Source organism: Galendromus occidentalis, unplaced genomic scaffold (genome assembly GCF_000255335.2).
Source record: "Galendromus occidentalis unplaced genomic scaffold, Mocc_1.1 scf7180000076440, whole genome shotgun sequence".
Lineage (NCBI taxonomy): Eukaryota > Metazoa > Arthropoda > Arachnida > Mesostigmata > Phytoseiidae > Galendromus > Galendromus occidentalis.
The window spans coordinates 343,741-366,989 of record NW_003804429.1 but is presented as its reverse complement, the minus strand read 5'-3'; the positions used below and the strand labels follow the sequence as shown (position 1 = coordinate 366,989).

General features: G+C 50.5%; 3 protein-coding genes across 3 annotated transcripts in view; 1 reads left to right on the top strand and 2 right to left on the bottom strand.

Annotated features, from left to right (window-relative positions):
- Positions 1–185: 185 nt before the first annotated feature.
- LOC100899025 (uncharacterized) lies at positions 186–2,394 on the bottom strand. Its single transcript, XM_003739208.1, has 6 exons — positions 2,243–2,394; positions 2,060–2,087; positions 1,728–1,866; positions 1,369–1,584; positions 1,030–1,277; positions 186–865 (listed from the first exon to the last, which is right to left on the bottom strand). Exons 1-6 carry the CDS (start codon positions 2,337–2,339, stop codon positions 670–672), a joined length of 924 nt encoding a protein of 307 aa, XP_003739256.1. The 5' UTR covers positions 2,340–2,394; the 3' UTR covers positions 186–669.
- Positions 2,395–7,175: 4,781 nt separating this feature from the next.
- LOC100903682 (ribonuclease DdI) lies at positions 7,176–9,055 on the top strand. The gene is made up of 8 exons (XM_018642005.1): positions 7,176–7,234; positions 7,630–7,800; positions 7,930–8,023; positions 8,141–8,254; positions 8,355–8,539; positions 8,627–8,675; positions 8,773–8,844; positions 8,939–9,055. Exons 1-8 carry the CDS (start codon positions 7,176–7,178, stop codon positions 9,053–9,055), a joined length of 861 nt encoding a protein of 286 aa, XP_018497521.1.
- A 4,120-nt stretch (positions 9,056–13,175) lies between these two features.
- The window catches only part of Dys (Dystrophin), a 75,804-nt gene continuing 65,730 nt past the window's right edge, over positions 13,176–23,249 (bottom strand). Inside the window, 12 exon segments of the mRNA XM_029113238.1 lie at positions 13,176–13,360; positions 14,118–14,425; positions 14,786–15,139; positions 15,271–15,527; positions 15,730–16,169; positions 16,364–16,452; positions 16,638–16,842; positions 16,951–17,087; positions 17,247–17,307; positions 17,898–18,013; positions 18,097–18,206; positions 18,336–18,470. Of these exon segments, the coding sequence (XP_028969071.1) occupies positions 13,176–13,360; positions 14,118–14,425; positions 14,786–15,139; positions 15,271–15,527; positions 15,730–16,169; positions 16,364–16,452; positions 16,638–16,842; positions 16,951–17,087; positions 17,247–17,307; positions 17,898–18,013; positions 18,097–18,206; positions 18,336–18,470 (2,397 nt within the window).

Here is a 23,249-nt window from a genome sequence, read left to right as displayed (position 1 = left end):
ATCCGATTTTTGGATCTCAGCTGATTCCCACATGGAGCGCCTCGAAACGACTCGTGGAAGCCAGGAGTTCCTGGAGGAAAATATTAAAAACACCGACAACCGGGAAATCCTCGAAGCGAAGGATGCCGGGATGATCCTCTATGGACTCTGTAAAGAATGTGGCTGAATGAAAACGCGGGCGATTCTTAAGCCAAAACATTGCACTGACGGTTTTCACCTAATGTATTGCTGATACACTTCGAAGCTTCGTCTTCGCTCTACAGCACACAGACGCCGCACGATTCTCCCCAGCTCCCGACTTTTTATAATGAACTTGCAGAACTCTGACATTGAGCCGAAACTCAGCGGTCTCCACGAGTAACGTCCGCAGTACCGGCAGATTTTTTCTCGAGGCATCTAGCTCAATCTCGCTCGATAAACTTAATGTAATCAATAGCAACCCGTGCTTTTGCAAGGAATAAACCAACAAAGTATGAATTTTCGTCCGGGATTCGTGCCATGGCGTGTCAGGACTCATGCGGCATTGTGGATTGGGTCTGGGTCTACGCCTCCTTGGTCGTAAATAAACGATATCGTTGCTTAATGTGACTCATTTGGGGAGCTTCGTCTGCAGAAATTGTGTCGATCAAGGATTGAGAGGACGGATCTATGTGCAGTGATATCAGGGCTCTACATGAAGTCCTCTTGATCGACCGACCCGCTCATTCCTCGGGATGAGTCGGCGTGAGAAGAGTTGAATCGGTTAGCCACTGCCTCGACAGGGGATATGCTCCAGCCGAAATAGTAGTCGTCCCACGGCTTGAGCGAAGAGATTATGTGTTTGACGTCTTGGACGATCTGTCGTAGGGCTCTCACAGGTTCTGGACTGCAAAAAAAAGCTCTCTGTTACCGTCCGGCTCCGGAATCATCCTTCCAGCATCCGGCGAGCGGATAAGGGTCGATAGATCCAGCTCCAGCTTCGGAGGGCATGTCCACTTCAGTATTCCAATCATTCCATATCGGAATGCCGGAGGTACTCCGTTCACTCACTGCAAGTTCTTGATGATGTGGAGTCGCTTCATGAAAGTACAATTGAGGAAAGACAGCTGTGTGGTGCCCATACGCTTCCCGTCGGTGATCCGGAGAACGAAGTTCAGCCAAATACGCGAACCGGGAAACGACTGTGCTCCGAATTCTGTCAAATCCAAACATTGAGATTTCATCATCTCTTCTTCGTCCGAGTCCGACAGTGCCGATTCCGAGAACCAATTTCGACGGAGAGTCTTCCGGAAGTACAACTGCGGAACATGGGACAACATAAACGTTCTGTGAGCAGAATTATCCCGCCAGGGAAGACAAGAAGCATATTCGGCAGAGCTGCTATGCTACCTCAAAGAAGGCATCGAGAGCGTCTGTCTCGAACTTGCATCTGCTGAAAGTGCACGAATTCGTGAGGGGACTTCTCAGGATGAGACGAACTAGGTCCGTGTCCACCGTGGTGTCGGTGATGCTGAGGTCTTGAAGGTTGACGCAGTACTGCAAGACATCCTTGAGGTGCGGCGTGAAGTACAGAATCTCGAGCTGCACCAAGTTCTTAGCCGCGATCTGGGGTGGGGGTTTCGGGAATTTAAGCCGCGGACGAGAGGAGTCTTATATGCCCGAGTGCACCTTCATGGTGATCGTGCCGATAACGATCCAGGACTAAAGGTGTATGCTCCGATGCTCGTTTCAATACCGCGGGAACTCACCACGGTCGAGTACGTCTTCGCCATGTCGCTCAGCGGCCCTTGGAACTTTGCGCGTTTCAGAACGAGGAGCACCTCCTTGTTGCTCGACAGTTTGCTCTTGACAGAGACGATTCTGTCTTCAACCCGCAGCGATGGGACGCTGCAAGAAAAATTCTTTCTCAAATGCCGATACAAATGACATCCGTTCCTGTGTGGTTACCCGTCTGAGTAGCTCCTTCATCCAAAGAATGAGCATCGGCGGATTGCGCTTTGAAATTCCGAGACGGGATTCGTTCTCTCTCTTTAGATTCGGGAGCGACACAAGAGTGCACGGCTGAATTGGATCTACTCACCAATGGAATCGCTTTTTCTCCCATTGCGCTGCGGCGGAATCGGTTTTTAATCTATGCCTTCACTGCTCTACACCGATTTCACAATAAATTATTTTCCGCGACCACACAGTAGCTTCCATGTCGAGCGCTCTGAGTCCCGACCCGAGTAGAATCGGGGAGGAGGAACAGCTTGATACCACTCACCTTGCCACGCTTCTTTCAGCATGAGCAATTTATCCATCGCCATTCTTTCACAGTACCAACCGTATGTTTTTCCCCATTCACGCTCGTAGACTTTCATTATGTTTTGGTGTCATACTCGTCGACACGAGACACATGCGTGCACATCGCGACTCACCGAAAGTGGAACATGTCCAAAGACGACAGCAACCTCGATATGGAGCAACGAATGCACAAATTGAACTCGCGCTCGGCAGTACTTCGTTGGCTAAAATAACTTCGTGAGTGAGTGAGTGACAAAGTGTATGAGTCAAAACCTAGATGCCACAATTTCTATTTCTCGAGAGTATTTCTCGATCAGCTCGTACTGGCTCCAATGAATGGGCTGAGTCGTTGCCGTGGTCATGGAGTCGGGAATGCGAATGAATAATGCTCATCGATAATCAGCACGGAACTCCAGTCGCGGGCGTCAAATCCCGTTAGATGAGGCACCGTCGGTGATCATAGGGAACAATGTGATTGATTGGTCTTCACCGCCGGTCATCAGGGTGTCGCAGTCGAGTGGATTGTTTCATTTCACTCCATAAATCATTTCCAGCTGCTGAATCATCTGATCGCGCTCGTGGTGTACTGTCGGCCCGTAGGGTCGACTTTCTAATGTCATCGATTCCGCTCCATGGCACAATAAATCATAGTTCGTGGCGTCGTCTCGTGATCGAATGCCCTCCGCCGCACAGTGGCTTATACAAGGGGGAGGGCGATCGGGTGATCGCCCCCCCGTAATACTTCGATCTTCCTTTACCTCCCACATTAAAGGAGCGGCCGGAGCTCGAACCACCCCCCCAAAATACATTGACCGCCCCTCCCGGAAAAAAATCCTGGATCCGCCACAGCCGCCGTATCTTCTTCCGCGGGAGCGTCCGAGCGGAAGGCGAAGGAATTGGGACGAGGTTCCAAAGGCCTTCCCTAGGAAACGCGCTGCTGTTGGACTGATCGCTGCTACTTGAGCTTGATTTTGAGTGTCCGCAGAGCCCAAGGACGAGGCAGCGCCTCCTCCGTGCGCGCTTTGGTGCTTCGTCGTAGAGCAAACTGGAAGGCTTTCGGAGCTTGTCCCTTCCATTATGCATGCTACAATCGGAGCTCCTCTCAATCCTCACTCTTCATGACTCTGGTGGTGAAGTCTCAATGTACCGGGTAGAAATTCTCTGCAGAAATTCTCTCAATGCTCGGAGAGAATTCCTCCCAGGTCCTTCATTTATTTTCCTTTTTATCTGATACATTTTGAGGTCATGGAGCAACATCGCGTCAGATGAGCATCTCAGGAAGGGTCGTCCCACGTGAGCGCTTCCAAGGTCTCATGGCGACGAGATTTTTACTCGCCCAGGAATCCACGGAGTATCAAAGCTAATTGAATGCCGTTGATATCGGCTCAAAATATTCTTACGGGACTGGCAAAACCTGTTCGTTGCAATGAATATTCGCAATGGGTTTTCTTCGATACTGTTCCTATGGAAAGCCAGTCAAAGGAAGAAGAAAAAACAGTGTGGGTTGTGACGAAATTGCACTGTATTACTGACTAGAATTCCCTCGAGCGGCCCTCGAGACTCGGATACATTCTTCTTTCACATAACCACGATCAAAGCCAAGAAGATGATGACACTTGGCAGGATGAGAGTCCATGTGGGGTCAATCGATAGTCGGGGTCCCTTTTTCGCGTCCTCAGGAGCACTCTCGGCCAGAATTGCGAGAACCAGACCCGAGAATATCGATAGGGTCGACGTGAAGAGGACAAACACTGTGGAGGGAATCATGGTTGGAATCGACCCGACGAAAGATCAATGTGTTTCAGCAGGGAGGGGAGCTCCATGGAAATCACTCGTCAGGTCCTGATATCGTTGTAGAGGTTGCGAGTTTCAGGACAGGGAGCAGTACGTACCGACATTCGGTACGTGGCTGGTTCTTGTGTAGACCTCTCTGAACAAACTTCTGGAAGTTATGACGGATGACATCAGCAAGAGACAACAGAATGAAACTCTTCTTTTTTTCACACGATATGAAAAAGCGTTCAGAAGAGTCAAGCCGAGAGCGGGTTTCACCACAGAGCCTCTGGAAAAGGATCATTGAGCTGACGTTCCGTTAATGGATGAAGGCGTCTGATAGAATACCGGAGCCTCAAGCATGTGACCACATCGTGCAGCTCGCCGCTCACATGAAGCTTGAACGGTTCCGGATGAACTTGAAAACGTGGCTAGTCCTGCCAGCGGTGACGTTCGTCTTCAGCTCTTCCTGGACTAGATCGAATTCGCCATGACGTTTCCTATGTCGTTGCTTCTCCCAGCACTTCGAGCTCGGCAGAACCGTGGCATTACGAAGCCCAAAGCCACCGATTGAAAATTGAACTCTGCATTCGAAGCCGTCATACGGAAATGGGTCCTCCATAGGACTGCAGATCAATGTGGTGTAATATTCGTTGACGAGGGACCGCACGACCAGTCGGTTGTACGAGCCATTGTACTGAGTCTCGAGAACAACATCTGCGCGGTTTGCGATACTCCATCTGAGTGAGTTGAAAATAGACGACATCTTATTTAGAAAGTCCTCGATCACCTCGTAATATTCTGAACTCAATTTGTTCGTTAGAATTCTCAGACAGGGATGAGCTTTGGGAATCTAGGGCGACCCGGCTAGAGCTCGTGACGGAACCACCTACGCTTTCATGCTACAGATGACACGGGGATACCAGATTAGGCGTTTCGGAACATGCAGCCTCTTTACACCGTCGAAATCCTCCGGATTCCACCCAGAGCCTTCGTAGCTCCATTGCTTTGGATATATAATCGGAAGTGGATAGTTTAGTGAGCTTGAGAACGCTCTCTGTTGCTAGCGAGGATGGGATACCATGCGAGATCCCTCATTTCTTTTCAAAAACTATCGGACGACGATAGCTGTGAACGGATGAACACTGACCACTTCCGTGCGAAGAGTTGCCTGTATTTGAAATTCTTGTTGCAGCAGAGTGATTCCACCGACGATGCAAAGATTCAGGAGAAACTCGGTGGAGTTCTGGGAAAAGATTCCTTATCTCACATGACAATGTCGGCGTAAGTTTTCCCGGCATGGACATTTTAAAGAGCCGGCTCGTCAATGTCAAGGTATGGCCTGCCGGGAGTCGGCTGGACCGGTGCATATCAGTGTATATATAGAGTAAACTCGGCTATAACCAAATGAAACTTTCTGCGTGTGCGAGAGTGTTGCGACTATATATGATGCTCGTGAAAGACCGTCAAACGCATTCGATTCACTAACGAGGCAGCGTCACTCACCCCGCTCGGACCGCTGAATAGTGGCACGTCTCTCGACGTACTGAGGAAATCCCACAAGGTTCGACTCGGGAACACGAGAGCTCCAGGTGACTCTTGGGATGAAATTCCGAACGTGAAGCATCATCTGACCGTTCGAAGTGCGAAAGCGATTGAAACCGGAACGGGGAGAGCTGAAGGTCATATCGGGTCTCACCTGTTAGCGATATGCTTGGCAGAAATTCTTCGATGGTCTCCAGGAAACTCATGTTTTAGAATGTGGACTCATGTGACCGCTCTCTGTGAGAATGCGTGATCGGAGGCGTTTCTCGAGGTCACTCCCACCGGAGCGTAATGCTCGAGAAGTCGTTCACATGGAGAGAGGGAAGAGATACTTTGTTCCAAAATGAGACATCTTCCTCCCGAAGACGTTGCTCCGGAGGGGTTCCCGTAAGCATACCTTCAGGAAGCTATACGCGGGGCGGATATTCTTTACGATGACGTCAGGCTCGCCCTCGCTTGCCTGACCCTTGCCGTTTCGTTCCGGTGGCTCAACGACGACGATCTTCCCGAAAAGCTGATCACCGATCAGCGAGCGCAGACGGATTAGCAGGTGAGTATCTGGATTTCACCTCGGTTCGGATTGAAGAGCTCTTGCCGACCCTGAAACCGGGGCTCTCATGGCAGCGATGAGAATACTCGTCAGCACGAAGGATGATTCCGCCGGCCGTCGTGCGGACGGCCGCCGGAATAAGCTCCCGCGGAGTGTGTGGGATAGAAATCGACTCCATCGTGCCGTGATTCTGATTGGCCCGACCCTCAAAGGTTCCTCTCTCTCCGAGCTCCCTGTTTTCGCTGATTAGAGCATGCGACGCTCCGGATGGATGAAGTCTGCTCCTGACCGGGGCGGTGACTGTCCTCATTCAGGGTTCTGACCCTCGTTGACTGATTAAGAATCAGTGATCATCGATGAATTTAAGAGTCCAACTACACCCGCTACACACAAGGAGCGGTTACGTTCATGCATCGGAGTGTTTTCACCCGGCAGCGGAGTCTCATTTGCGGACGGAGGGACTTCTGGGAAAACACTCCGAAATCGCTTTAAAATCACCGAGGTAGAGCAGTGCTGGCGTTGTCGAGAAGTTCCGCGGCGGCCCTCTGACTCTGACAGCTCCGGCGCGACCCGCGCGTTGTTGCATCCGGTCTTGGAGGAATACCGCGTCACGCGTCCGCTCCCAGTTGCGTATTCAGATTCGCCAAAGTCGCATCGGTCGTATGCCTCTAAATATTCGCCCGGTCGACGCCAATGAGCCGTTTAGCCCGGTCCGGAATCTGGGATACGCGAGTTGAACCGAGTAATTCTTGATTTCCGAGAGTATAATAAGATGCAGAAGCGTGGAGATCGAATCTGATCTCGAAAGAGATGGGAAAGCTACCAATTCAGCATCTTGGAGTACCACTCTCAAGTCGCCGCTCGAGTTTTGACCTTGAATGATGACATGCGGCCGTGTCAACTTTTCCACGGATCCATAGGGTGCTTCGACTATAGATTGTTCCGTTAGACGATCGCTCCGAAACTCGCCACTCTCGCCACTCGGGAGGGTTATATTGTTCGAAATATCATAAAACTATGCGCGTGTTCCAGAAATTCAATTGCGATGTTCAACCAAGTCAACGCCGTGCTGGCGGCCTGTGCCGTTGCTGGTCTCGCTCTGGGGTGAGTGCATTCGATTTTGATGCTTTCAGGCGGAGAATATTTTTTCAAAAACATCTTTCCAGCTTGAGAATACCTTACCGGGATTTTTCCCTTTCGAATGAATCGGGTTCTGTGTTTGATCGAAAGAACATTTTCTCGGGCTTGGCCGATTCCCTCCGAATCTACGATCTCTTCGCTGTCCTGCGCGTGGAATAAAGAAAGGGACATCCCCGCCCGCACTCTGCACCACCGCATCTCCCCAGTTCACTCCCAGGCGAAGATTTCCCCACCTTGGGCCCTCCCAGCACAGCTCCCGGAACACCGAACTATTCTGGTCCGTCCGGTGGGTGGCCTTCCCCATCCGGATACCCAGCAAATCCCTCGACTCCTCATCTTGAGGGTTTCCCTCCTCTGAGTGGCGTTGTCGCAGCTGGCGGAGGCTCTCCCGACGCTTGGTCGAGAGCGCCCAGTCCAGGGCGCTCGTCCGTGAATCCTACACCTGATCCTGCCCCTCAAGCGCCCCCGAGGAGAAGGCGTCCTTCCCCCCCGAACCGCTCATCCCCACCGAGGAGTCCATCTCCGCACAGGTATAGAAGTCGGAAGTGGATTCATCGGAGGAGTTTTCATGGCCGGATCATTGTGATTATCGAGATCCAGCAGCTTTCGATTCACGCTGAGAAAGTAGAAAGCACCTAACTGAAAACTCCGCCGATTAGAGACGGTTCTCCTGACGGATCGTATAGCCATCTCGTTCTATCGCTCCAATGGCATGGAGGCGTTTGCGCGGATGGGAAGAGCGACGATAGGCCGGTGAGTGTTGCGTGAGCGGAACTCATGATTCAAAAAGAAACTGGAAATATTCGAATGGTGTGCTCAGGAATATTTGGAGTGTGGCGAGCGAGGAATAACCCGACGAATATCATCTAGTGCGTCGGAGAGAGCAAGCGGGACACGTGGACCATTCACGGGCTCTGGCCAAGCCAGGGTTTCAGCTCCCCGTCATACTGTTCCGAAGAAGCATTCGACGGTAGACGCCTCGAGGTAAGAAATCTCCTCGCGGGAGACGCGCTGACGATTTCGTCCTCCATAGCGACTCTCCGGAACCCTCACGGATCCTCTCAAGACTATGTTTTTCTGTCAGAAACTGAAAGGTCAGCTCAATCAGAACTGGCCCTCGTACACTGCGACTCAAGACCGTTACTTCACCTTTTGGAGACACCAATGGCAGAAACACGGCACCTGCGCCAATGATGTTCCCCAGTTGAACAGCCTCGTGAAGTTCTTCGAGACCACTCTCAAACTAGCGAAGCAACACGACATCAAAAAGTAGGTTTCTCGAATATCCTCTCTCATGGGCCTGCGAGCGCAAATCGGATCCGAAAGTAATTTTTCGAGCCTTTCTCATTTCACCAGATATCTGGAGAACAGCAATATCAGGCCAAGCAGGCAACAGACGTACCAGGTGAGCACCTCGTCATTTTCCGCTTCAGCTGGCCTGAGTCTTCGGGATTTCCCGATTTGAGAATCATTAGCAATGCATCCATGGCTATTTCTTACAGCCCCAACAAATCATGAGGGCATTCGCCGATGATTTGCCGTCCAAGCTCGACGTCGTCTGCAGTGACTTCAGGGTGAGCCCTTGAGATCCTTCATCTTATCTAGTTGGAAGGACTAATGGGGGAGAAATTCCATTCTAAGTGGGTGCTTTGGTCGATCTCATTGCAGGGTAAATCTGTTCTTTCTGAGGTCCGTCTCTGCTTCGACAAATCCTTGAAGCCCATAGACTGCAGGGGTCAAAGTTCACGTTGCGGGAACCAAATTTACTATCTCCCCGTTCAGTGAACTCGGGGCGTGTTCATCGCGGGACTTCCGGCGAGAGGAACAAATAAACCCTCATGCTTATCAACTTTTTGCTCGATTGTGTTCCTTTCATTTCCGAACATTGTATGGAGGGTCTTGCCGGGGTAATAATCCCTTTCTCGGTCCGTGGGGTTAGTTTCTCATCGACCTTCGGTGATTGAAGAGACGTCTTTCGAAAAACTTCTTCATTCGTCATTTATTATTCTTGTCGCTAGGTGAGAAGAACGATTTCTTCATGGTTCATGTATTGTACAAGACACGAAATGCCGATAAGCGTCGCAAATGATATGCATGTTTCATGAATTCGGTGAGAATCATCAACCTCGTTCGGGCCAAGGTTGAGTCCCAGGTCGTCTTCGTAGGTTTCAACGCTTCATATACTCATATATATATATATCCGATGTTATTCATACCCAAACTAAAATATTAAGCACAAAGTCCTCGGGATTATTCTCTCTTCCTATCTCAGGAGCTTATCACACACTAGGCACTACGGAAGCGTCGGTCGGAATGCAGCGGAATCCTTACGTTCGCCGGAGAGTGAAAGAAAGAACATCATCGCGCACAGTGAAATCAATCGCTTCTGTTCGGATCAAGGCATCCTGTCGAGTGGTCAATGACGAACGCTATATTGACCGAAGGATCAGAAAGGGCGCCCGCTCAGACACTCCTGCTGGTGAAGGCTCACGAAAGTTGAGGAAGATTTCACACTCGGTCCTCCCGAAAGTCAGGGAGAGGCGTGTGGTGCTCTGGGCTCAATTTGCGGTGCAAAGAAGCCGAGCAGTGCAAAATTTTGAAGGAATCCAGGAATCCCACGAAAGCCAGACCCCGGCATGGATGCTTTTGATGAGTGAATTACTACTGTTATAATCATTCTTATAAACCCGACTCCCAGTAAGGAAGCGTCCCTGGGTAGAGCTCGAACCCAACTGCTTCAGAGCGGAGCACTACGCAGCTCTCGAGGGGGAGCTCGACGGAGTACCCGCTTGCCAATGTAAATAGACGACACTGGATTCGCGCTTGGAGTTTTTGGGCCAAGAGCTCCAGTTGGTTAGCTAGTTCTCTTCTTCTAAGCTGGTGAATTGTTTGCTCTGCGGTGCGCTAGGAAAGACAGCGGATGGAATATTGTTCGATTCAATCGATTGCGAATCGCTTGATCGGTTCCACGAAGCATGAGGTGTTTCTAGGATTTAATGATGCTTGGGTTCGGACTTCTGATTTTGCTCTGTCAGCAGCGAGAACAGAAATTTCTCGGGTGAAAACTAGGGATCGGTTCTAGCGTTGCGACGAGGATGTCGTGAAGCTTGTGGTCGTTGATGTTGGTAACGACGTCACGGTGGATGAAGAATGCCCGGTCGATCTAACCTCTAGAAAACAAACAGAGATTTGCCGATTAAGTAAAAGGCGGGAGCAAGAGCGCATGCAGAAGCGACTGCTGGACTTGAACCACAACCCTGTTCCGCGACAGAGACGAGGATTTTGGATAGTTACTTCTCCGATTCGGAATCTTCTCTTGATTCCCCCTCTCAGTCTGTTGTTTCAATTAGGAGACAGACCCAGAGTACAGAGAAAGGAATCAGTATCAGGGACCTCGATGCAATCAAAGCCTTTCGTTAGTTCGTGCACAAAGAAGACATACACTCCGAGTCATTTATTAAACAGATCGTGTTTGTTATTTACTCTTGGTTTTTCTTAGGTTTCCCGGTCTACATTCATTATTTCATCTCAATAGCTAGGGATGCCGGATGGCAATCGATCCGGTCCTGGGTATTTTCATCGATAGAAAAGAAAGAATTTCTCCCAGCGTGGCGTGTGATAGACAGAGAGACAGACTGATAGATTGACAGTTAGACAGACGGTTCTACTGCCTGATTCAGACAGACAGGCAGACCAGCGGCCTGACTGAACGACCGATGGATCAATCCTAGGCGGGATCGCGATGGCGCAGGATATTGTACAAAAAGGCACGGAATAACACGCGAAACATAAAGGTACGAGTAACACTATGCGCTAACCGCACATCGTACACAGCATCCGTGACAGAGCGTCAATTCGTCGAGGGACTATCCACTCAAAAGTTCCTCTCGGACGACACCTCCCCGATACGATGATGTCGGTCTCTTGGTTGCTTGGTCGTCAGCATTGATCATCTCTGAACAGCGGAGCTCGCCAACTCGAGTGCTTGTCGATTGAGCGTCGCTTCATCGCTCGCCCAAGCGTCCTCGGATGTCAACGTGGAGACCACACCGTGATTTCCCGACTATTGCACGACACAATATACGCGTTTCGTCTTGAATTAATTTCTCTAGCTATATACAAAACCAAGGCGTCTCTGCTCCAGAGAGACAGCAACTCAGTCATATTAACAGATAATTATTGGCTGTTGGCTCAATCAATGAATATACTTCGTACTAGTAGTCGTCATCCTCACCATTATTACAAGGAATTAATGACTTTGTTTGTAAGTTTGTTTGCTATCTTTCTTCCGTCGGTTCTTTTCACTGTCGTCACATTTCTTCTGCTTCCGGTATTCCGAACGGCTAGGATGGAGCAGTAGTCATCTCTTTCTCTCGTTCAATCGCTCTTGTACCCCTCGGATATATCAATCGGGTGTATGATGGTCGACGTATGTTACGACCTCACCACTACTTATTACCTCAGCGTAAGTGGTGTACAGCCTGAGGACAAGCGGCAGCTATGCTAAAAGCGTCAATCGAGATGTGCAAGAGAATTTCTTGCGTCTCTCACCCTAAATTAAGTTAGTACCGCGATTACGATAAGCATTGTTCTTATTGCCTTCATTCTATTGGAACGCCACCACCAATCAAAAGATCGGAATGTTATTGTCCAAAGCGAACGCCCGAGGTGTCCCTCGTCGTCCTCTCTTCGGTTTCCCCTACTATGCTCTCCCCGCTCCCATCTTCACCGTCAGTCAGAAGCAATAGCGTGAGGTATTCGCAGTTGAGCTGAATTTCAGTCGTTTCGTTCTGCTGGTGATTCGCGGAAATCGTATCCACGGCGGCTGAATCGACGGCCTTTAGGTCGGTATGAGTTCCCGACTCGTCTCGCTCGCCGCATTCATTGGACTCCCCCACAGACCGTCGCCGTTGCTGTAGTTGTTGCTCTGCAAAGCACGGCAAGCCGCCGAAAGACGCACTGTTAACAATGCAGCCAGCCTGCGCCCGCTATGCGAGTAGGGTAAATTTGGTATTTATTCCACAGCAGACACCCGCCACCAGTGAAAGTTCGCTCCGCTTGCAAGCGTGGACCAGAATATGGGAGATGCTAACGCTCGCATGTAATAAGAATCCTCTCCACTAAACAATTGTACTGCTCAATTTGATGATACACGTGCGCCGCCGCAATCTGTGCTTACGTCTCTGCGTCATGAGGTGCTTCTAATGCTAATCTATGTATATACCTTCTCAGACATTCAGCCAGTCGACCAGACAGACCGACCGACAAGATATCGTCGATATCAATCACGGCATTCATACTCATGTAGTAGCAGCGGTGAACTATAGCTCAGGCAAACTTCGAACTGCAGAAGCCTAACAATGCCGCTTTTCCGAAACATTATTATTTGCTGGCCGAGTGCTAATGACGTGTGGAATCTACATCTTATGTATGTATTCGTCTGATCAACTATATGAGCTATTGTTGTCAGCATTGTTGTTTTTGTTGTACTTCTCGAATTCAAATATTGGAGTATTCCGAGTAGCTGCTCCACCGATAAAGTTCATTATATTCCCCGTGGGTCGCCTTGCTTCCCAGCGGCGATCTTCCATCGACATGCTTCCTCTTGCTCGCGGTAGACATCGATGAATCAATACGTCGATAAGTCACCGTTCAATACACTCATCAAGATGAATCAATCAATCATCCATCCAACCATTCATCGCTACAGCTCACGAACAGCAACCGAGGATCCATCGGAGAAGGATTCTAAGCTTGTAGCTGTCATCGCGAATTTTACCACCTCAACGCATTCTTCGTAAGTAGCTAGCTTATCAACTGGGAACAATTCAACGTGTCCTCTTCCGATGATGATACTTTTAATTATTGTAATGATCGTAAATGAAACGTGAACGTGTAATCGCTATTATTCGATTCCTGCCGTTAGATGATGGCGATGGTGATTACGGAATGAGCTATCGACGATTTCTCCATCCGAGAGCTCTTCGTCGTCTTGGAAAAGTTCGGGATGGAACGATTCCACAGCACGTCCGATGTTTCCAGCCATGCTGAGGAGATTTCCCATTTGAAGTGCAGATCCACAAGCACCCACTGGTGTTCGGAAGCGACACGAATCACGTTTCCACGCAGCCGGACACACCCCGCGATTTGGAAGAGGAAGCACCCAAACCACAATTCATCGACAACAATTAGTCACAGACGTACGCACACGGAGATGCAGAGAAATCGTATACCCAATCCAATGTTGCGTCCGCAAGCAAGCAGCAGGAAAAAGAGAAGTAAGTTAGTGTCAGTGAAGGTTAATGTGGTGGATCGAGGATGGGTCGGAGATATAGACGATCGGCATTGATTTGGACACGGAACCTAATCAGTCTCTAATCGAAGAGCGTGTGGATCAGAGAGCTCTGCTTGGATTGGAATTGCTCTCTCGCGAAAGAAATGATTGAGCGAATGAAGCCATGATGATCCCTCGATAGAGTCTATTCCTGATTCGTAAGTCGGGTATTCCGAGAAAATTTTCTTGCTCTTTTTCACTTGTACAAGTGATAGAAAGCCGGTTCAGGGAAAACGGGTAAGGGCGGAGTCATTGGGTACATGGACCTAGTCGAGGGGGGCAAGGGGGGCGGGGGCGGTGGCAAATCTAGCCGGAGCTCAGCCCTCCGTGACTTCATCCCGCCAGGATTAATTTCAGTTACGATGGGGTCCGAGCTCGACATTCTTTCCGCTGTATTCGGTGTTGTTGTTGCTGATGTTTTTACTCGGGGGGAGTCGGGTACATTGGTTCCTTCCGACGGCACATTCTCTTGCGGGGATTCATCGTCTGTCGGCGAAGGAGCAGGAAACTCACCTAAATGACCACTCAACACCGAAGGGGGCCGTGTCCCGTTGAGGATGACAGGCCCGTACTCCGGGTCCCTGGCGAGTGCGGGAGTGATGACCGGGGAGCCCTCCCGCTCTTCGTCGACAAGTTGCCGTAATCGCAAGAGCTGCGTTTCCAACTGCTGGTTGTGATCTTCTAGGATTCGCATTCGCGCTTCGAGGCGGCCCTTATGTTCTCTCAATAATTTGGCCTCGTGCAGCATTTCTTCGTCGCGAGGCGTCAAGCCGTCTCCGTCCAATATCGACGGAGTAGTCGGCGAGAATCCTTCGCTCGCTCTGCCCAGAAAGTTATTCCATTGAACAAACGTCATGACCGACGGCAGAACTCTGAGTTCTGAATCTAAGCTAAGGACTCTAACGGTACCGAAGGGGGAGCTCGATATATCGGGCCACTCCGAGAAAAGAAAGGGTGGAACAACGAATGAAAGGAAAACTACGAAGGAATTTGGCGTCTCCCTCTGAATCAGGGGTTTTTGAGGTGTACCCCACACAGGGGTTCGAATTCCTCAACGACCACGTGCAGTTAGTGGGGTGTACCAGCAGGCAGAACCGAGGAAACGGAAACACCAATAATTCGAAAATGAGAACATTGGAAACTATCACGGAAAAATTCTGACGCTCATTGTTGCTACTCACCGCATATCCTGCAAGCGCTCATATTCGGCCTGAAGTTGCCTGTTCTCGTGCTCGAGTTCCTGGATCATCATCTCGAGTTCGTCTTTTTGGTCTGAACCTATCCGAGTGAGAATTTGAGCAGGACTGCGGGGCTGTAGGAACATTGAAGATCCAGGAGGTACTAGAAGTGCGCTTGAAGGCGCTGCCATCGTAGCTGGTCCAGCCCCGGCAACGCTTACACCCATTGAACTCAATGGAGGGATGGGAGAGACGCCAAGGCCTGCGTTTAGCGAACCGTTCGTAGCCAGGCCTTGAGCGTCTCCATTCATCGCAGCACAGTACGTATTGATCAACTGGTGTTCGTCCTCAGAACCACTGCAATCATAATTTCGTTAGTAATTCCTCTCCAGCATGGGGTCGCCGAGATGGGAACGCGCAAAGGTTGACCCAACCGTTTTGTCGATCGCACACTCTCAGACGTCGATTCCGCTTTTTTGGAAACTCACGATTCAGGAGTGGAGTTGGTTCTGGGTCTGAGCTGAACTTGCGCCAGCTTATTTGCGTAGTGCTCCATTCTCGTCTGTAGGTCGGAAGGATGCAACGTCGGCGGTGAACGCGGTACAGGGCTTTCCAGGTCATCTCCCTCGAGCACCGTCTGGACCGGAAGGTAGCCCAAACGCGGGTGCTTTTTGAAGTAGCGCTTCGATTTGAACTTGTTCTTCATAATCTTTGTAAAGTCGCGAACATCCTCACCGGATGTTGTCTGTAAGCAATCGAAGGTTCTTAATTCTAGGGTCGCGACATCCGACTTCGAGCTTGAGAACGGATGAGCACAAATATACGACGAAAATAGATAGTTTCGCGATTCCTATGAGTTTTTCTTATCGCTATCAAATTACTCTCTTGAAATCATTCGGCACCACAAAAGCATTTCGGAATGCGAGGGGAGCGGAGGCGATACTCACAGTCATGCAATACTCTTGCATGGGATGGCTGAGCTTGTGTCCCTTCTCTCTCCGTCCAGAGAAGAAACAATTCTGGCACAAATCTGTATTGAAGCATTTAAGGCATCGGTATCTGAAGCCTACGATGGGATACTGCTTGCAGATGTAGCATTTGGCTTGATGTCTGGCGGCCTCCGCCGCGGCCAGTCGGTGCATTACGGGAAGCCACACCAATGACTGGGGTTCTTGGAGGAACCAATAGAGGAACGACTGGACGTTGAGTTCTCGGCGACCTGGTCCTGCACGCTCGAAGCAAGAACGCACCGAAGGCTCAATGTTTGAACCTCCGAACGCGGCGACCTCGCCAAGTAGGCGCGGGATCTGGACGCAGTCGTGCAGCAACAGTCCCAACTTCCTCTCATCCGCATAGCCGTTCACGTCCGCAATCAAACGGAAGAGGTCTGCCGGGGGTAGAAGCGAATCATTACATATCCGGAACTTGATACAGATCGGGGCGCGCTGAGCACCCAGGGGAACCGGAGGGATCTACCCTGACTCAAGGTAAGGGCCGGGATCGATCCGACGTGATATCCGTAGGATGAGAACAGAGTTATGGCAGGGTTCGAGAATTTGTCGCATAAGTTGAGAAACTCACACTTAAACTTATCCTCTAGGTTGGCCCTGCATAGCAGGATTATGCCCACTTTGAATGAAAGCACACGTATGTGCCCGGTACGAGTGGCTCTGCAAACAGAAAGCTCATCTCAGTCGCTGATTTTAGCCCACGCGTGGGTGCTCGATCGATATAATCATAATTATTCATTTTATTCGCGATTCTCTTCGCAGTTTTCTAGTGATCGATGATTGATATGAATCTGCACCAAGTTCGATCAGTCTATTAGTGGATGTGATTAGGAACCTCTACTCACGTATCGTAAAGATTGAGTAGGAAATTGAGACACATGTCGACACACAATGGGATTCGGAATTGTTCTCCACTTTCACGCGTTACCCCTTCAAATACTGCCGCCAAACATTGTACCATTTCGTTTACCCCGATGACTTTGTCGTTTTGGGCACGCAGACCGTGTTGTTCGAATGCTGAGATCGCTACGTTCATGGACACGTAGTCCACTGGAAAGAAATTCCGATTTCGTTCCGTATACGTTCTCGCCCGAAAATCATAGCACAAGACGAACTCCGGTATTCACGCGTAAGGAGGCTAGCACTCGATGAACTCACGCGATAGTGATCTTTGGAGATGACGGATTTTCATCGCTGTTCGATAAGCTGCGAAGCGGACAGTGTTGTATGACGTGAGAGCGTCCATCAAATCGAGCATCTTCGGATGGTCCCAATGTGTCGTACCGGCCCGGTGGCTGCGAATTGAAAGAAGGATATACTTGTAGATATTGCGACGGGGTTAACTCCGTCCATTCTGCCCCTCGGGCGCAGATTGTCCTGACACCGTATCATCAAAATGCACCATCCTGGGCTAAGCGGAGGCCGACATGAATCTGATAATGAATTGTACTCACTTGATGTAATAAGGCACCTTATTGCCGGAAACTGCTCGCTCCCAGGGGGGATCGACCGACGCTGCAGGTAAAGAGGTTATAAGAATGGAACGCTCTGCTCGAGGAGGCAAGAGGACACGTAATCAAACATGAGGAAAATTCGATCAACGATGACAGGAAACCCAGATGAACGCTCCACCTTACAACTAACGCAACTGTCCCATATCTCGTAGACAACGGACATCTTCTCGCGCCAACTTCGCATAGAGCTCAGAGAGGAAGAAACAAAAAATAGACGCACGACCGGTAATGAAAAATCTCCCTAAAACGGCACGGACAGCTGGACGGTCGCTTTTTCCATCCTGGTACACAGTGACAAATATGTTGTGACAACTTATGCAACTTCGCAAGGATGCGTGCAGTCATACACGGTAGGTAGGTAGCTACCTGAACGACGCTCGTGTCGCAAACACACGAGGTGTCCGCACGATTTTCGCACGAGGCCGCGGACTTCAGCGAAAGTGAGCTTTTAATCTCTAGCGTGTTCACACTTGATCCCGATCGAAAATCACACCGGTCCAGATGAGGGATTCCGCTTGATTATAATATTATGGATATCGCCGATCATGTCGTCGACTGGAGAACCCTAACTCAGGTACCGCCTGAACTTACCATTGAGGAAACCTTGTTGACTTGCGCCCTGGTCGTGGAGAGCATGTTCCAACTGCTTTCGTCTCTCTTCAAGCGCGAGCTGCAGTATCCTCCAGCGGCTGTTCAGGTCCTCCAACCTGCTCGGGGAAAAGTCAGACTTGGCTGATTCTCAGGATTCTCGTTTCAGAGAGCAACGGTGGGCCGAGGGAACAATACGAACCTTGAAAGATTATGTTGAGAGAGGACCACTCCGCAGGCGGTTATTGCTGCCGCAGCCTCGTTTACACCGTCTACGGCCACCTGCATTGGTGCGACTCGATCACGGAAGTCCTGCAAGTCCCGAGTGAGAAATGAGATCAAAGCTCCTCACGATGCTTCCTACGATTTCGGAGCTAGCTCGTGAGCAGTCACTCAGAGCTCCGCAACTGAAATCAACGTCTTCGACAGCGCTGTGCTCACCTTGAGGTCGTCGATTTGCTGCGCGAGCTGGTCCATGGTGAAATCCTGGACGCTCGGCCAGTTTTGCTTGGCACTTTCGGCTGTTTGTAACCGGCCTCCCAACTCATCAAGAGCCCGTTGTAAGGCTTGCATTTTCTGGAAGAAGAAAGCGGACTATTATTAATTTCGGGATCGAGCTCATAGAACAGTTAGGCCCTCATCGGACAGCCGCAAGCTCAAGTCTTCTTCAGGTCGAAGTATCGATAAGTCTTAATCTTCACAACGATTCAATGCTCGCAACGATTGGGTCGGATTATTCCGGCGGGCGAAGAGAGTTCCATTCACTCATCAGAGGGGCGGGAGTATAGATGATCTCATCGAGCTCTTGAGAATCTCCTGCCTCTGACATTTTGGCAAGAAGCCTCGAGAGCGAAGTCGGATACACTTACTTTTGCTGTCAGGTGAGTGACTTCGTCTCGAGAAAATTTAGCGTTCACCTCAGGCGAACGGAAGGAGGTGAATCTCGCGAGACTCCTCTCGTGAATCATCTTGATTATTATTCTTTGAATTCCGGACAAGCTATCATGTCGTTCAAACACCACCGCTAGGTGGTCCAGAGCCGCTCAACCGAGTCGCAACCTAGGATTCAGTTTCCGATAAGGTAGTCTATTCATGGGTTTTGGAAGACTTCCCGACGATCGACACGAAATTAAATCCCTCTCCTTTTGGAAGGTGCTCGGATCTCCGCATGGTCGAAAGGCGGCGCCGGCGGCCGGTCGTATAAAAACCCAGGTCCCGTGTTGAGTAAACACAAACTTGGGTAATGCTAACAACACGCTTTTTGAGTAAGGGACTCAGAGGCAGATGCTACACAAAGTCCATCTCTCTCTGCAATTGCTTGTTTGTGGTTCGGCCGCGTGAGTTTCCAGCGCCGAAATGGCAATTCTCGTAGAGCGTTCCGAAAACAACCAAGCGGTTAGCTTAGGGAAAAACTGGAGAAGACTGTTCAGCGTGGAATTCTCCGAGCTGAGAGCGTACTTGAGCCGTGACTTGCCGTTCCCAGACTGGAGGAGCACGCTCCCGACGAATCACGAATCTCTCAATCGAAGTCTCCACTCCAAAGTTCTGGTTTTCGGTGAGGAGCGGAAATAAGGCGTACGAAAGCATGATCTCGACTCTCCAGCGAAACCACTGGAAGCGCGCGAGCTCCAACCACGCGGCTCCAGACGAACGGTCCCGCTCGAATGCCTCGATAGCGATGTGTTTCGATCGTGTATCATCGTTTGTCATGGTCAAGGGAAACCGCATGGAGCTGCGCTAGACACCAATGAACACTCCGGAGGAAATCTGGACTCGGGTCCATACGCCACGTCTTTCTTGAGCGGATCCGTCATGGAGAATCAACACGCAGCAATGGAGTCGGACTGAATTTCCGGAGGTTCCATCAATCGCACGGACACAGGCCATCCGGACTTTCAACCCTTCTCGTGAGTTGCCCGTCGGGTCGTGCGATAAACTCGAAGCATTGCTCGACTGGAGCGCCGTTCCGAAAACAGTTCCAGATATGACCGAGCGTATAATCCGCGATGGACATCGTAAAGGGTGGTCATTCTCGCCGTTGACGGCCAAGACATCTGCCCGGAGAATCAATCCGTGAATGACCCCAATTAGCTATTGCGGTTCACAGCTCATTCTATCTATCTCGATGACGAGTCTTATGACTGCATGAGATGCAGAGTCGCCTCGGATCCGCGATATCTCGGCTGTGAGAGGAGGCCCCTTCCGATTGAGGCTAACTCATCAGGATAGACCACGCAATCGCGGATTGGAACGTGCCTGTTCCGTGGCGCTTGCTCGATCGTTGGATCACACCTTCCCAACCAACGCGCATCAAGACCTCCCGAATTTCCAAGTCGATTTTCGGCTCCTCCACAAGAATTTCTCAAGGTGATGCTCGTTAGGACGGTTGCTCAAAGGGGCGAGAAGCTACCAATCTCAGTGAAATTGGCCTAGGCAGCCGCGGATCGCGAGCATTAAAATTGCATCATCGCATGTCGACCGGAAGCGAAGATCGAGATAATGAGCCCATAACTTGACAGCAGAAAAGAATGAGATCGTTCACGATTGGTTGTCCTTCGCCGTTGTCACGCCTGCTCATGAAGCCCAACAGGCACATCAATCGTGGGCCTCTCCGAGAAGCAAAATAAATTTCAGTCCACAAACATCCCGCGCGGACTAAAAGTGCTATCATAGTGAATTCCCAGCCCGTGTTTTCCCCCGCACTCGATCAAGCTCAGTGACTCTCGGGAAGCACGAGCGGTTTCTAACCAGACTCTCGATTCGAGAGATAATCCCAAGCCTTGACGGGCTATTCGAGCGTTTTGAGCACTCACCGTCGATCAGAAAAAAAATCGAATGGGAGCCGATCGAGTTCGAATCGGATGGTGAAGCTGGGCATCGGCAGCTGCGCGCATGTGATCAGCTAGTTTCGGCAGGACCTTCATGGTAACGTTTCCGACGGAGCGAATTACAGATATATTGACGGAGAACCATTTGAGTGACCTCTCGCGCGACCGACGGTACCTCTCTTGTTCTTCAAATTTCTCCTCTTCCTCCGTGAGCCGTCCATGAAACATCTCGCTCTCATGGACCTCTATGCATGGACTGCATCGCATTACGACGGCCGGTAGCAGAAACGTTGGTCAGCGGTCTAGACGACCGCTAGGATTCACGACTCGCATAACCGACGTTTTCCGCTTCACAAAGTGTTGACCGTCAGACATCCGGGGAAGAGACACAGAGAAACTTGCTCAGCGTACGTCGGATCAGGTCGACAGACTTGTCTGGGAGGAGAAGCGCGCCACAAGCTCGCGGAATTCCACTGAACGAACCACGGGAGACGGATAGAAAAGCCGCTCAGAGTTGGTAACAATGAGCGGAAAATGTGGTCCCGACCCCGGCTGATAAGCATCGAGTCACGTGTTCATTTTGACACCGCCAATCCATGACAATCTCTCGTGACTTGTGAACACAACCACCCGCCAGCGTTTGTCAATCGGACCCCACCAAGGCTCGATCGGGGTGAAACGGCGTAATGAGGGACCGATCGCTAGGTCGATAGACTCTCGGTTCGACGCATCTTCCAATTAAATGATCGGCAGATAGGTGGAGGCGTCGAGGGATCAATCCGACCGAAGCCTTGAGAACATTCAGGGAACTTCCACGCGGACCGCGGGCCTCCTCAACAAGCGTCCTGGGACTGTCAGAATTCCATTCTTTGAGAATGCGACCAGCTGAACTCATTCCACAACGGGAAGACTCCACGTCTGAGTGTGGTAGATCCGCGCACGATCTTCGAGGGAGGATGAACGTCAATCAACTCACAAAATCGTTGGAAACATTCTCTCGAGCTAAAACCCAAACTTTTGTAGGGAGATGGATTATCCACAGCACTTCGAAACTTCTACGAGAATGACGACTCAAACATATAGCACATTATCCTTCTTCGGGCTCTACAGCGGTCCGATTATTGCTACCCGTTGTTTCTGCTACCGCGTTCCGGAGAGGATCTAGGAGAGAGGATTCGTAGAGGAAAGGTCGCTGGAGAACGATACCAAACCACAGTCAGGCGCAAATGGATGTGTCCGATCGGAGCACGAATGCCCCTCCTCGTTGGCATTCGTGGCCGAAGAGCCAGACAAGGGGATGATGCTTTCGTACGATTAAGCAACAGCGCTCTGTGGATGCTCGGAGTTGTCTCTTGCCGACTTCCGCGGATGTTGAGCGATACGAGCGTCAACCGAAAGGGAGGAATGAAACCAAGAATCGTTTTGCGGAGGTCTATCCGCTGCTCTGTGTCTTCCTCGAGATCTAGCGTGAGAAAGGTTTCTGGTCGAAATCGAAGGGATAGCGCAGTCCGTCTCCTTTCCGAAAAAAGGGTGTCAATGATTCATTATGCCGGAAATCAGACGACAATCTACTCCGTCAGGCGTGCTCATCACATTGGAGACAGCCTCTCGACACTTGATGGGTATACAATCTTTATCTTCCTTCCTTTCTGGAAGGAAATAAACTCTCGAGCAAACTACTCGGGCTGGGCTCTCCGCAGTGTTTCGCGCGCGTCTTCCCGCAGGGAGTTCCCATGACCCAAAGTATTCCTCCCTTAAGACCGGGGAAGCGTAAAAAGGAGCGTTCTGACATGTTTCATATTTCGATCCTAAACGTGGTTTGCATCAGCGATTCTCGTCGCCCACCCACGCTGTTCATCTCCATCGGTATTGGCCCGAAATGTTGAGTGGCTTCAAAAAGCTCATCGTATCGTGGTTCATCCACGAAGATTCGCCATTCAGATGCCTTTGTTCCAGAGCACAAGGGAAGGCGTGTCATCGATCGCTGCATTCAATACGCTGGTGATAACCGCCACTGAACCCGAAACTCGTGAACAGCTTGCTCTTGGGCACCTCGATCGGGCGAATTGCGGACGGATGCACCCCGAGCATCCATCCGCGAGACTCAGGAAGTCACGCCAAGCATTCCACTTGCTGCCTACTCGAACGTGGCTGCTTGAGCAGACTCGAGTGATTGGGACGTCCTCGTTCCAGCTTTCAACCGTCCGCCTTCTTGGATCCGCAACCAAGACTAAACATTCAATGGTTCTGACTGGGTGAGATGACCGATGGTAAGCGAACGAGCTAGCGGAAGCCAGCCGTTCGGTGCGCCCGGTTCGGCGCCGAACTCGGCACTAATGAAAATTGTTGGTGGGAGGAATCGGATCGATGTCAAGTCGTCAGAATCAGAAACAGACAGTCTGCAAACGCTCCGTGGGTATGGACTAAATCTATTCGAGCGGAAAACTATTGAAAGCATCGGACACGCGAGCGACTCATCCTCGACGAAGCTCTCGGAGGGGAACAAAGTGAAGAGCCTCGTGATGTG

Bases quoted from the DNA above. Each gene is read 5' to 3' on its own strand.
- LOC100899025 (XM_003739208.1), bottom strand. From the start codon at position 2,339: ATGAAAGTCTACGAGCGTGAATGGGGAAAAACATACGGTTGGTACTGT. The intron at 2,088-2,242 runs GTGAGTGGTATC...ATTCCGCCGCAG, and splicing joins GCTGAAAGAAGCGTGGCAAG to CGCAATGGGAGAAAAAGCGA. The intron at 1,867-2,059 runs GTGAGTAGATCC...TTTTTCTTGCAG, and splicing joins GAGAAAAAGCGATTCCATTG to CGTCCCATCGCTGCGGGTTG.
- LOC100903682 (XM_018642005.1), top strand. From the start codon at position 7,176: ATGTTCAACCAAGTCAACGCCGTGCTGGCGGCCTGTGCCGTTGCTGGT. The intron at 8,024-8,140 runs GTGAGTGTTGCG...AATATCATCTAG, and splicing joins GGAAGAGCGACGATAGGCCG to TGCGTCGGAGAGAGCAAGCG. The intron at 8,676-8,772 runs GTGAGCACCTCG...TATTTCTTACAG, and splicing joins GCAGGCAACAGACGTACCAG to CCCCAACAAATCATGAGGGC.